The sequence below is a fragment of the Lepisosteus oculatus genome, chromosome 27, assembly GCF_040954835.1.
Source record: "Lepisosteus oculatus isolate fLepOcu1 chromosome 27, fLepOcu1.hap2, whole genome shotgun sequence".
NCBI classification, from domain to species: Eukaryota; Metazoa; Chordata; class Actinopteri; order Semionotiformes; family Lepisosteidae; genus Lepisosteus; species Lepisosteus oculatus.
Genome location: NC_090722.1, coordinates 2,452,672 through 2,467,014, shown reverse-complemented (window position 1 = coordinate 2,467,014; position 14,343 = coordinate 2,452,672). Strand labels below are relative to the sequence as shown.

Here is a 14,343-nt window from a genome sequence, read left to right as displayed (position 1 = left end):
CCTAAACATAGTGTTTTCTCTTTTCAGTATGGAATAAACCTCTTACTTGTTCCTTTGTACACCATGCTGGTGATCCCTGTTAAGCACGATCCGACCGTCAGTGGCTGCTAATGTCGTGAGTTTATATATTCAAAAGACAGAATGAGTTGTTAGTTCAATTTTCTCCGTGCTGTGAAACTGCAAGAGCTGATTATAATACTGAACAGGGTAATGTGGCAACATTCTGTGCCAGCAGAGTCCCACTACACAACGAGTGGAGAAGCAAGAAAACGGCTTCACAAATTCGATACGCAGGGAAATTTACGTAGGTAACATTGTTGAAGCCCAAAGTGGGCTTTGGACAGGACATGGTGTTGACAGCCCTACTCTTTTGAAAAGTGCCACAGGATCGTTAATGATCAAGCAGTCAAGACCCCAGCTTAACTCTTATCTGAAGGACGACACCTCCTGCAAGCACAGACCCCTGGTCATTTTACTGCTGCAGGGGTTGGACATTCTCCACCAGAGGAAAGTGCGCCACCTACTGGTTCCAGAGCGCTTTCCAGTGAAGTGTTATTCTTGTATTTGAGAGTTACACAGTTACAGCTTACTTGATTTATTTTCAAGAGATGTTCGTTTTCTTGTTCAGTTCATACCAAGGCATGAAACAATTTACCCTTGGCGAGCTTCAGCACTCCCGTGAGTTGTGCTGAAGTAAACAGGTAATTTCATGTGAACATCCCCAGGTCCATCTCATCTCATCTCATATTGCTGAAGCTGAGTCTGTGGGACCTTTCAAGATGCCGTTGGATGAGATCTGTGGATCAGTTAGCTATTGGCAGCCTTGTAATAACGGTGGTTCCAAAGTTTCCTTTTTTGTAACGTTACCTCTTTGTGTTGCATTCAGACACAGGGCGAGGTACCAAAAAATGCCCAGCTCATTTAATGTGTACAGATGTAAGTTGCTTTGGATCAAAGCATTAGCTGAATGAATTCATGTTAATACTCATGTTAGTGTTTGTAGGTAACCTGCAGTGGGACTAAGGAGGCTGCTGTTCTTTGGCAGCATGGTGGTGCACTGGTTAGCATTGCTGCCTTGTAGCTCTGTGGCCCAGGGTTCAATTCCAGGCCTGGTGTGCAGTCTGTGGGGAGTTTGTATGTTCTTTCTATATTTGCATGGGTTTCCTCTGGGTGCTCTGGTATCCTCACAGTCCAAAAAATAGAGTGGAGGTTTCTCTTGATTCTAGTGTCTCTAAAACCTGTGTCCTGTATTGTGCTTTCACCATGTTCTGATTAAACTACACATTTGATGTATTCTCAGATAGCTTGCCATGAAACTTTATTGGCCATATACAATTTCTTTTAGTAGGAATTTGTCTTTTCGCAGACCCCAGCTTGCTCTCCATGGGCCACACATGGGGGGAGAGAAGCTGGGGGTCAGAGTGCAGGGTCAGCCATTTATACAGCACCCCTGGAGCAGTTGGGGTTAAGGAACTTGCTCAGGGGCCCAACAGAGTAGGATTCCTCTGTCAGCCACAGGATATGAACCAGCAACCTCCCAGCCACAGGTGCAGATCCTAATCCACAGAGACACCACACTGCAATAATGAATAAATACATACATTTGGATAAAAACTCTAAGGTAGTTAATACAGCACAGTATAACAACCTATAACAGGGAGAAACAAAAAAAAATGCTTTGATAATAATAGTCCAGTGGAGAAACAATTTTGTGGCACAATGCGTTTTTTCTAAGATGTGTTATTTTAACATAACCTTTTGTCAACAAACATTAGTGCTGCTTTTGTTTGACTTTAAAGCTTATTTGTCTCCTGCTCTAAACACCTTATCGTCATAGAAGCTTAACAAGTCTAAGGCGTATCTGGGCTCCAAAGCAGACAAAGGCGACTTCTATTTAAGGAGCCAAAAATGGCTTCCAGGCGTTCCAAGCATAACCTGTCCGTGGGTGTACTGGCCTGACTGGATTCCAGCAGAGCAGCTCCTGGCAACCAGTCCTGCATCTGCTGGCCATGACCGGTCAGAACCACGGATAAATCAGAAATTGAGGAGTCAAAAAACGAAAGCAAATGTATTTGCGCAAAAATGGAATGCGCTCTAACCCTAACTAGGGCTCATAGTGTCCTTATTTGCCGAAGACTCAAAGATCAGTCACCTGCTTTAGTTTTGGGGCTTCGTGTTAAGAGTACTATTAAGGTTAGGCTTGTGAAGGTGTGTGAGGCAGTGGCAAAATCGTAAAACCTGTCCCAAGTGCTGTGTTTAAGCTTGAGCGTAGCCCTGAACACCACCGCTTACGCAGGGTAATAAGAAAAGATGAAGACTTCGACAAGCTTGTTTTGCCGGTTAAACCACTTTTTCGGCTCAGGGCGATTCAGATTTCTCATCGGAGATTTCACCAAAAATTACGTCTATTGATTTTCCAAGCAAGTCTGGGGATGTTTGTGTTGTTCTCGGAGCAGACAAGGTTGAATTCTGTGGCAACGTACTTTTGCGGCACCAAACAAAGGCACCGGGGGTCATTTTCATCATTTCACAGCCCACGCTCGGGAATTTCATCAGAAGCAGTCGGTTTGTTTTCGTTTCCTTCTTGGGAAAAAGGCGCTACCGCCTGGGATAGGTGTTGCGCCTCTCCGCTTCCAAGATGCGCCGAGAGTTTCCTCTGAGCCCCCAGCGTCCCCGCGGAAGGAGGCGATGGACCTGCTGATCAGAATCCTGTCGGCGCTGCACCTCGACTGTATTAAAGGGGTCATACCGACCGGCTCTCCGCAGAGGTGTGTGAAAACGGCCACTTGCCAACTTCTGGCCCTTCTGCTACAGCCGCTGCTGTTTCTGCTGCTTGTACTAACAGTTCTGCCTCTTCTACTAATAACACGGAGAAAATATCGGAGAAATAGTTTATTTTGATACTTGGCCCTCGGGCTATGCTGAAGTAATACACTGGTGTTTTCTAGACCTGGCAGAGTCATATGAGTTCATACACCAATACATATTCAAGTATATGTCTAGTACAAGTAACATGGCAAAAAAAAAGCGATTTCCAGTTTAATCGCATTTTTTGTAGTTATGCAGAACAGGAGGAAATCGAAATCCACTTCTTAATGTCAGAAAGGTATTTATAATAGTGACATGTATTTGAACCCAGTTTAACAACTAGGGTAACTAAGATATCCGTCAACGGTCACCTCCATAATGTACTTTTAAAGTGGAAAAAGACCCAAGCAAGTTCATTTCAAAATATCTCTTTCTATATTTCTGTTGCTAAAATTCCGCCGATCAATGTGTCGTCGCAGTAGAGGAAGTTCGATTTAGAATTTGTATAGAAATCCTTCACATCTTTTCATTAGGCTGCCTTTAAAAATATATATATATATTATTTTACTTTAGAGGGAATTTTTCAAGTCTCTTCCAAGTTCGTTTTTATCACACTTAATTCTCTGGTGCTAAAAACTAAAGGCTACGAGGTAACTCAAGGCTACAACTTAAGGCTAAATTGTGTTAAATCACTTTCTGTTCCTTCTATGGATAATTGATTTTCTTCGGAAATAGTATAAACATAAACGAAATGTAATTATTCTCAACGTCCTGAAGTAGATCTCAGTTTGGGCGTAGCCTCCAGCCCCTGTGGACTGTGGCAGACGCCTGCTCCAGACCCGGCCAGGGTCATTAACGTTTAAATGAAGCTTTAATGGACTGTGGCCAGCACCCTAGAGTTGGCACCGCCCCTTTAGTAAATTGGGATTTTTAACGTCCCAGGTGCAAAATGCCGATTTAGAACTCTGGCCACCTACTGTCCCAGGATTCGCATCTTTGTCTCATTTCTCTGGGCTCTGGAATCCCACCTGATGATGGTGAAACAGATGTGTTAAAATCGCCATTTTCCATTTCCTCCAGAAATACCCATACACTGTAACGTTTCTTGCACATGTCAGATTCGTACAGGTGCCAACTTTCCAGACTTAAAGGAGCATCTTAAAATACTGCCATTAACAAGTCATTTGTCTGGCCACAATTATCTTCATTTATGGTAAGAAATGGTCAAGCATGGGAGCATGATAGAAATAATGTAATTTATCATATAATACATTTGTATAATACAAGTTTCTGACAGCCTTTCCCATTTCATTTAACCTTCCACAAGGTTTAGCACTGGGTCAGCAGACAGGTTCTGTCATTAACATTTAACACCATAAAAGAAACATTTTATCCAGATACAAACACAGACCCTTTGTTTGCAAGGGTGGGACACCAGGAAGATTTTTTTAGGGTCTCAGTGCATAAGGGGGTTTCCAATCAAGGATCTGAAGGGTCAATGACTCTGGAGGGTTTCTGCAAAGTGGGGTACGTCTTGGACAAAGGGTCAGCCCATAGCAGGGCATCTACAGACATAAACACACACATTCACGCCAGGGACAGAGGCCAATTAACCTACCAGCATGGTTTTGGATTGTGAGAGGAAACTGGAGCACCCAAACAAAACCCATGCAGACATGGAGAGAACATGCAAACTCCACACAGACAGCATCCCAGGTTCAGAATTGACCCCGGGCCCCAGCACTGCGAGGCAGCAACGCTGACCACTGCGCTATGATCCTGCCCTCCCCTTTTTTTAAATTGTCCCGGATGAGAAATTAGCTTTGCAGGCAGGTTAAAAAAAACACAATACATCGTGCATTTACCACAACACACATCCACCAAGAAATAAAAAAAAAGACCAAGTCTGAAACTTTAAATAAAGTGCACAGTCCAAAGCAGAAACATAAAGACGTTGGGGCGTCGATGAGTGAAATTGATCTTTAGGTTCATAGATGATGAAAATAAAATCTTAGCAATCAAATCTAGCAATTTTCCTCCCCACTGAGAGCTGGTGTGTGGGGAGCGTTCTGGTGCACTATGGCTGCCGTTGCATCATCCAGGTGGGGCTGCACACTGGTGGTGGTGGAGGGGATCCCTATTACCTGTAAAGCGCTTTGAGTGGAGTGTCCAGAAAAAGCGCTATATAAGTGTAAGCAATTATTATTATTATTGTTGTTATTATTATTATTATTATTATTCCATGACTTGAGCAGGTGAAAGTGAGCAGGTGAAGTCGTGGGGATAAAGGATAGCGTCGTTCTTTTGCACTGCAGTCCAGGTGATGGGGTGGAGCAGTGGCTCTGTGGCTAAGGATCTGTGCCTGTGGCTGGAAGGTTGCCGGTTCAAATCCCGCAGCCGGCAGAGGAATCCTAATCTGTTAGGCTCCTGAGCAAGGCCCTTAACCCCAGGGGTGCTGTACAATGACTGACCCTGTGCTCTGACCCCCAGCTTCTCTCCCTGTCTGTGTGTCTCATGGAGAACAAGCTGGGGTCTGTGAAAAGACAAATTCCTAATGCAAGAAATTGTAAAGGGTTAATAAAGTAATGTTGTTGTTATTATTATTATTATTATTAAATTGGTGCTCTGGTGGGAGGAGCTCAGATTAACATCACTAATTAAGCCATCAGGCACTTTTCTGACTGAAAAGACGGAGCCAGTCAGATGAGGTCCGCTGGCTTAAAAGGGCATCGTGTTTGTGTCCACTCTTCCGGGCAGGCCGGAGATGCAGGTCCGGGGGGCCCGGCCGCGCGCCAGCTCCAGCGGCGCCAGCGCCCCCAGCCCGGCCGCGTCCCACTGCCAGTCCTGCATCAGCTTCGACAAGCGGCTGAAGAGGCTGTCCTGCGGGCACACCTTCTGCTGCGCCTGCTCGGACCGGATCGTCAACGAGGCCTTCCAGGACATCGAGGGCCTGTCCGACTTCCCCTGCCCCATGTGCAGGTCCATCTGCCGCCTCAACGGCCTCGACTTCGGCACGCCGCCGCCGCCGCCGCCCCCCACCGCGGCCCCCGCCGAGGACAGGCCTGAGGAGAGCTCCCGGTAATCCCAGCGGGGGCTCTTAAACAGCAGGGAGTCTGTTCTGGAAAGAGCATCCAGTGAAGAGGTTTGTCCAGGTCTCTTCTAAATGCTTCTTCCAAGTCAGGGGTGAGGGAGAGCTGAAGTCTATTAATGTCTGGAATTAATGTAAGGATACTTCTGAACCCTGATCGGAAAGCCCTACGTTAGCTAAGGTCATTTTATGATCAAATTGAATATCAGTGTTGGACTTTTAGAAGGTTGTGTTTGAAATATCCATGCAGAACCTCTAGGACAGGGGTGTCCAGTCCTGGTCCCGGAGGGCCAGTTTTTCTGTGTGCATTCCCATTCAACACTTAACAGCTTAAACCAGCTGGTTACTGGCTTAACTGGACCACTTTAACAACTTCTCACAGCTCTTCAGATGGTGGAAAGACACTGGCCTCCCTCGTGGATGAGAATCGGACACCTGCCTCAGGCTCACGGACCCCTCCTGGACCAGGACTGGACACCCCTGCTGCAGACACAGCGCCCCCTCCTGGACCAGGACTGGATACTCCTGCTGCAGACACAGCGCCCCCTCCTGGACCAGGACTGGACACCCCTGCTGCAGACACAGCGCCCACTCCTGGACCAGGACTGGACACCCCTTCTGCAGACACAGCACCCCCTCCTGGACCAGGACTGGACACCCCTGCTGCAGACACACTGACCCCTCCTGGACCAGGACTGGACACCCCTGCTGCAGACACAGCGCCCTCTCCTGGACCAGGACTGGATACTCCTGCTCTATGATTGTAGTCATCTTGGATTAGGATCTGTTGTCCAATAGACCACTTACTTTTGTGTAAAGACACTCTTTATGGACTAGGTAATGAACCTTAGCATAAACATAATGAATCTGTCTTACTGAAATGACACCACATCTCAACACATCTGAGGCAGTATTAAGCAAAGACTGGACTGATGGAGCACTGTGGCATAGTGGATGTCTTGAAAAACAGCTGTGGGCTCCAGATGGGTTTGTGTGGTAAAAGCCTTCAACCTGACTTCAGGATTCAAGCCCTTAAATTAGAATCATACTGCAGGATGGAGTCCTGACTCCGTTAAATTAAATCTACCACATAAAATCGCTGCCCGTGAGATTCCAGTGGCTTGAAGGGTGTGGAGACAGCAGCAGGGGTAACAGTCTACAGTGAAAACAGGAGCCTCTCCTCTCCTCCAGCTGGGGAAGATGTGATCTTTCTCTCGTGTCGTCCTGCAGTCTGAATATAAACAGTCTGCTCCCCCACGCATGTCTCAGGACGGCCAGTTGCCAGGACAGTACTACTGGAACTAACTGCTGTTTGATCAAAATAAGTTATAAATGGGGGCAATGATTGTACATAAAGAAAGAGGGAGGAAGGAATTAGGCATTTGAACCACTGGGCAAACATTTTGTTAACTGGTGGCCAAAAAATGAGATGCAAACCAGTTATTGAGCACCAATGTTTAAGTTGCAAAGCTTCTTGGAAACCAATATGCCAAAATAGCTCATTTGGACTGTTGTCCAGACTGTCAATACCCCATGTCACAATGGACTGGCTAAAAGACAGGTCACGTGTGGTGCTAGTGGGTCTCCATACCATAGATGGGCACGGAAAAACAAGACTCCTTCTACACAAGAGGATATTCACAAATTGCAGACTCCTGGGTGTTGTATTCAAGCATCTGAAAGTCAAATATGCTGTCCTATTACACACAGCTTACACTCCCAATCCCCTGCTTTCGTTCTAATTTATTTCTTACTTCAAACCATTGTATGCAACGTTGGCCCCTGCCGCTGTCCTGACTCTGAAGGTTTTGAACCTCAGCTGGTTCAGAACAGGGTGCAGTGGTTGTTAGATTGTTGTCCTTCAAACACTGGGACGTAGCCTCTCTCGATCCAGCTAGTGACCCGAGTGAGGTGATGACTAGTTTGCTTAGCAAAGACGTGAGCCTGCTTGGTTCCTGATGTGATGGAGTGGCCTGTTCTGGACCTGGATAATCAGCATTGCATGGAACGTGACCATTGTTCAAGTTCCTGCTATTACCTCTCTGAATTCACTGAAGAAGACCATCTAGATTAGAAGTTCATGCCTCCAGTCCTTAAATCCTTAGAGAACTAGAATCTAGAATCTTGCAGGCTTCCAGTGTCTTTAAGTTAGAAGAGTTTTACTCTATGGAGAAGAATTTAAATGACCCTGTTATGTTTAATATTTATCAGATACTAAACCTCTTGTTATCTAAAAAGACACAGAAAATCACACCAGAATTCCAGACCCTCCAGACAAGAGCCAGGAGCTCCTGATAAAAATAATTAAGGGCTAGGGGGGCCAACAGTTTGCAAGAACTGTATCAGAAAAGCCATATTATTTCCCTAGACAAGGAAGAGGTTCCTGCCTCTTGAGGATGAAGGTTAGAGGACAGCCGGCAGAGCAAGGCAGGCTGAGAACTTTACCCACAGCCACTGTCACGTGGAGAGACACATTTCCACAGCTATTCCATCTGATCAGGCAGAGATTTAGAAAAAAGGGATGTTAGGAATGTTGTGGCTTTAATACAGATAGAAACAACAAGGTTGTTTCGTCTACTGTCTTGGGAGAGTGAGTTTAAAGAGCCAAATTCCTAGATCTAACACCACTTTGATTTTGCATGATCATGCATTTTTTTCATGAAAATCCAAAAGAATCGTATTTATAAAGCTGACAACATGTGAGGAGCAGCACAATCTAGAGTACCTGACTGCACATCATTGACTGTAAGCAGATCTTCTGAACCAACCTTGTCAGAGAGAGGTTTGTGTGTGAAAAGGCAGAGTACAGTACGTTCTGCATGTTTATGATGAATAACTGGAACTTTCAGCCAATGTTCGTGATTTAAGATATTGTCCCAAGATGGTCTCAGTTTTTTACTAGAACTGTATCAAAAATGTTTCCTTCAAAAGTATTAACACCTGTGTAATAAAACCTGTTAACTGATACATCTTCAATAAAGGATCTAGGTGTATACAGTGTATTTAATTTTAGAAAACAATAGAAGTCTTTCTTCTTATTACCTTGGGGGTGTTTCAAACCATTATTTTACAAACGGTTACAGACAGTGGGATCAAATGAGAGAGTTATTATTACTAGATACACATGCAAACACTTTGTCTGTCATTTAACACTTAACTTAAGTGAAATGCAAGATGATATTCCCTGCCTATAATTCCTAATTTTTTCAATCTGCATGTTGATTTCTGTAATGATCGCTGATAATGGTAAAACGATATTGTAAACCCACATGCTAAAGGTTTTATATAGTAGGTTGCAGGTAGACCCGACTAAACCTTAATCGATCAATTGCACTTTTGTTTATTAAATAAGGCATTACAAAAATGTCATATATCCAAATGTGTCTTCACACGCTGTTTGTTGCAGATCTTAACACTTCACATGTTGAAAGCTGTGTGGAGGAGCTGTAGTCTGCTTCAGGGAAATAACTCAACAGTAATAAGCCTGGCAAGATAAGTGCACATTGTCTAATTTGATTTCTGCATGTCTGTGCTGCTTATTGTTCTACAGCTCTATTTAACCACATTGTTCTAGGTCATGCAAAATGAACCTTCCCATGCCATGTTTCATGAATTCAGAATAATATGAGTATGGAATTCTCCTTGCTGATAGGCACTTTGGAATTGGAAGTGAATAAATCTGAAATATTAACGTCATAAGTTATTTCACATAATTATCACAAACGGAAATGTTTCCATCCAAAATAAAAACTATAATATAATCCTTATCTAGCTATTAAGTTTTATTTTTAATCAGCTATGGCTTTATGCAGGTTATGGGTTGCCCTGACCAAAACCAATTGTATTTTTACAGTGTGCCTGCAAGCTAAACCGAGCAAGGTGGGGAGGAAATGAAAATATTCAAAAGTAAAATCATATGGATATGAAGGGATGATTAGTTATGAAAAAGTTGGCATGGCTGGGTTAATTAAGACAAAACAAAAAAGAAAACCTGGGAGGCCTGCTGCCAGGAAGTAGGGGGGAAGTAAATCAGTGTTGCACCATAACATTTAAACCCCTTCATGCGCAACGCTGAAATTCTTCCCCAAGTTGCCCAAGTTCCCCAGCTGTGGAGCTGGTATATTAGTTTACAATGGCAAGACCCTTAAGCAAGACCCTTGAGAACCATGTAAGTGTATAAAGCTGTATGCAATCAGTGAGACATTACATAACAAAAGAGCAGAACCTCCAGTACACTAGTGAAACTCCAGGAGCGAATAAAAGCATTGAACTCCACAATACCCAACAAATGCAGCCACTGGCCAAAATATTCCGAACCCCCCAGCCAAATGAATGAACCCTCTTAGTGACGGGCAATGGGCTGTCTTGAGACTGACTTCCATCCCCTTTTCAACCAGATAAAATCTCACTGATCGCACTAAAAACTAGAGAAGCTGGTGGCACGTAGCTCACTCCCACACACCCACCATCACGGCCTCAGCCGTAGTTCGTCCTGCTTGAACGATGGGATGGGACTGGGTTGGAAATACTTCAAAACCTTGTAGAAACTGCCATTTGAGCTGTTGACGCTCTTTGCTGAAACCCATGGTGCTTTTCAGTGTAGGCTTCTAATATCGAGGCCAGTCTGCATACTTTAAATCTTTTATTTATTCAACATGAATCCACATCATGTGCATGGAACATCTTCCCCACACTGGGCATCATTTTATTGTGTTGCTTAAAAAAATACCAAAGCTTAAGATCGAAGCCAGATGACCATGTGGAAGAAATTTATTATCGGAGAAGCAAACAATTATCAGAAAAGGCTACATTTAGATTCTGTACCATCTAAAACACAGATGCATCTATACATGTACGAACAAATAATAACATTAATATTCATTACTGACCTAATTACAGCATGACTCTGTTGAACAATATTAATATTCAGATTTCATGAAGCATTTCTTGGATATTACTTTCATCCTCTCACTTAAACTTAATGAGACAGTTAGCATCATCAGAAACAGATCTTTTCAATTAAATTACAGTTAGAGAGAACCTGTGAACTAAATCATGTGCTTACAGAAAGACTGTAAAACACTGTATTTAATATGAACAAAATCTTGGTCCAATTACCTCTGTACGGCTTACTGAAAGTCTTGGCCTCTTTAAGAAATGGAGTTCTCTTCCAAGATGAAGCAGTAAGCACAAACTTCAGAATTAGCACTTCTTAAGTGTATTGGGGTGCAATAGGGGAGTATTGTTCACCATGTGTACGTAGTAATTATTACAGTTAGCAAACTTATCTTATATGTACATATGCTTAGTTTAATTCATAATCAAATGAAACTACTGCTTAAAGTGACATATGAACAAATCTGGCAGCCGGAGTTCCTTACAAATACTGCACAGAAGCCATACAATAAATATCTGGACATTTTCCATAACGTTAAAACTGGTGAAAAATAAAACCAACACCTCCCTCAAAGAATGCTGGCAGAAAAATGACTGTTTGATAGATGTTCTCACTGACAGAACTTTGACCTTAAAAGGTAAATCCTTGAAACACTGAACATTTCCAGGATCCTCTCAAGCAAGTATCTAAACAAATATAGTGTATATACTATTCTTTTGTTAACGGGTGCTTCAGATCTAGATTTATGGATTTGCTTAAAAAGATGTACTTAACAGAAGCCCCTCGGTGGAGAATACAGTTTGCCTTTGGGGGAAAACCTGCAAGTACCAGTTGTTACAGTTCCTGTACAACTGTACAACCGTTCCTCAATCCGCCACATTGCAGTGACCCCAGTGGCTTGCCAGCTGTTATCTGATCAGTAAAAGCCACATCAGGTACCAGTGAGATCCCTGCTCTCAGTGTGTTAGCTCTGCTGCTGATGTGGAGTAGACTGACAGTGTGTAGGTCAGAGGTAGCACATACGTTGGCTTCCATACTGGTACGAATGTTTTAACACTGAGCCTAAATTGCTGATTCTAACACGTACTGTACGGTTTTAATGGTAATACTCGGCAAACAACTCTTACTTGAAATGCGAAGAGGCAATCAAAATCCATGTTCTTCTTGGACTCCAGTCATTGACAGTATTTCTGCAAGAGAAGACTTGCTTCACCTGAAGAAGGAAAGTTTACTTACACGAATGCTTTGTCTATTTTCCAAACTTGTGTCACAGAAACACAAGAGGGAACTGTAAACATCATGTAAACCGACAATGAAAAAAAACTGATCTGAGGGTCTTTTCTGATTCTGAAGTAAGCCTTAAGTCATAAAAGACATCTTGCTACACGTAGACCACACCCATTTGATCAGGAGTTACTAACATTTTATTTGGTGAGTGTATAATAATGTATGATACTGTCTTTATTACAGTCCTTTGTTAATATGAAGGACTCACATACAGCTTCACCAACACACCATAATACAATCCCACCGTACAGAGCAGTCTCAGCCTCACCTAACCTAGGGAAGACTGCGGTATGATGGCTTACACATTGCACTGCCATTCTGTTAATCCATGGGTGATCATCGGCGAAGCTACTGTATAAGCCACTGCGTTAATGAATACAGCTCCCCCTGATCAACCAAATGTCTGTAACTCCAGCAAACATGTAGCCTGAATCCACCTTTTATTTTCGTTTCTTCTACTTCCTGACTATGAAGCTGAGCCCAGTTTAGCCACAAATACGTTTCTGAAACGAGCCAAGCACAAATGAAAACGTACCTCGCAATGTCTTTATCACTGCCCAGAAACGCAGAGTCTATGTTTCTCACACACACCGCTAATGGTACATGAACAGGACTCAGAGCGACTGGAAAGATCTCAAGCCCTTTCAGTTCATATTATTGCTTTTGTACAGAAGGTAAGAAATGTCACAGTTCGGGCCACACACTGGTACGGCAATTCAACTGATTTATACCAGCCCCTCGAGAAGGACTGCAGGAGCTGCACTCGGATACAGCGCAGGCAGGGAACAACCGATAAATAAGTGCCACTGAGTCTTATTGCTGTAGGTACCCCTCTTGCACAGAAGCGCAGGTATGTGCTGTACAGATGCAGGGGTTTGTGCTTTGGTGAGTCTGGGTCTTGCTTCAGGGTTGGGAGTTGTCCATCTGAACCTGGAACCAGGTCTTACTTTACTCCATCCTGCACGAGCGACGCTGGGACAGTAACAGGGCAGCAGCCCGAAGGCCGGCGTGGTCCGCCCTCACGAGTACAGGGAGTGGTCACTGTTCCTGGGCTTCCTGGCCGTAGGAGGAGGCGCATAGCGCTGCTCTGCCGCGCCCAAGCCCCCATTGGCGACGCCAGGGTGGGAAAACAGGAATGTGCGCTTGCTGTCCCTGCTGGGGCGCGGGTGGATCAACGGGGGTGCAGGGTTACACCTGGGGTCCCCGGGGCCCGGCGCCCGGTGGCCAGAGAAAAGAAAAGTGCAGTTGTTGGACCCCCGATGAAGACCGGGGCTGGGGTCCGGTCTGCGGGTGTCCACCCTCTTGCCCGGCCGGTCCAGCCTGCGGACGCCAGCCGCTCGATTCAGCTGCTCTTGCAGCTGCTGGACTTCGGTAGCCAGCTGGTCAACCGGGTGGCCGGAGGGAGTGGGCTGGCGAGCCTGCGACACAGACCAGACACGTCGTGGGATTACAGAGCCGTTACAAGGTTTTCCTTTAAAACATCTGCTATAGATTCCTGTTCTACAGCTACCCATTTCAGTTTAAGCACAGCATTTAAACATTAATACTTCAATAAATGTCCATTATATTAAGTGACATTCACAAAAACGTTACGCGGAGGCTGCATTTCTGAAGGATTTATAATTCTGTCAATTCAACAGAAAAATCAGGATTCGTGCTAACCAAATATACAATTCTGCATAAAGTCTTAGTGACACATTCCACTGACCGTTGGTCTGTAAAGGCCAGAGATTATAATGGCATAAACACGGTTTCGGACACCAAAATTATCCTGAAACTAGGATCACACCTCCCTCTTCTCTCAACAACAGAGTTGTTTCCATCTAATCCTCTCTATTCATTTGCAGGTTTTGACTTCACTGCTCTCTTTCAGTTCTTCCAGTGTTGATACTCCTTCATCCCTGCTCCCTGCCTGCTCTTAACTAACCTGCCTTTTGTTCTCCTTTTTTTTGTGCCGGATTCCCTCTCTCCCTCACACCCGAAGAACGCTCCACCACAGCCCAAACGTTGCGTCTCTTTTCTTCTCTTTTCAGCAGGGAATAAACCTTTACTTGTTCCTTTGCAGCCTACGCATGCTGACCCAGCTACCTGAAATTGTTCAGAACAGTACTGCCCCATTTGTATGTACAATTCACTTTGATTTACGTCTGCGATTCCCTATTTTTCTGTCATATTTTCAACATCTAAAACTAGGGTCGTACCATTAATCACCCCAGCAGATGATAAGGGGCGTGCATGACTGAACTCAAGACTGGGTGTTCCT

The 14,343-nt window shown here is 44.3% G+C and overlaps 2 protein-coding genes across 3 annotated transcripts in view; one reads left to right on the top strand and one right to left on the bottom strand.

Annotated features, from left to right (window-relative positions):
- Nucleotides 1–2,019: 2,019 nt before the first annotated feature.
- On the top strand, nucleotides 2,020–8,889 carry LOC138225336 (RING finger protein 225-like). The gene is made up of 3 exons (XM_069185237.1): nucleotides 2,020–2,768; nucleotides 5,566–5,950; nucleotides 6,279–8,889. Exons 1-2 carry the CDS (start codon nucleotides 2,689–2,691, stop codon nucleotides 5,888–5,890), a joined length of 405 nt encoding a protein of 134 aa, XP_069041338.1. The 5' UTR covers nucleotides 2,020–2,688; the 3' UTR covers nucleotides 5,891–5,950; nucleotides 6,279–8,889.
- A 1,742-nt stretch (nucleotides 8,890–10,631) lies between these two features.
- Nucleotides 10,632–14,343, bottom strand: part of mtmr11 (myotubularin related protein 11) — a 58,849-nt gene continuing 55,137 nt past the window's right edge. Inside the window, exons 17-18 of one of the 2 annotated variants that reach the window (XR_011183786.1) lie at nucleotides 10,885–13,498; nucleotides 10,632–10,785 (exon numbers count right to left, since the gene is read on the bottom strand). Coding sequence is in view for 1 of the 2 variants with exons in the window: in XM_015336671.2 (XP_015192157.2) it covers nucleotides 13,100–13,498 (399 nt within the window). In the remaining variant the exon portion in view is untranslated. Of the gene's footprint in view, nucleotides 13,499–14,343 lie in introns of both variants that reach the window. The other variant, XM_015336671.2, reaches the window with a different exon arrangement.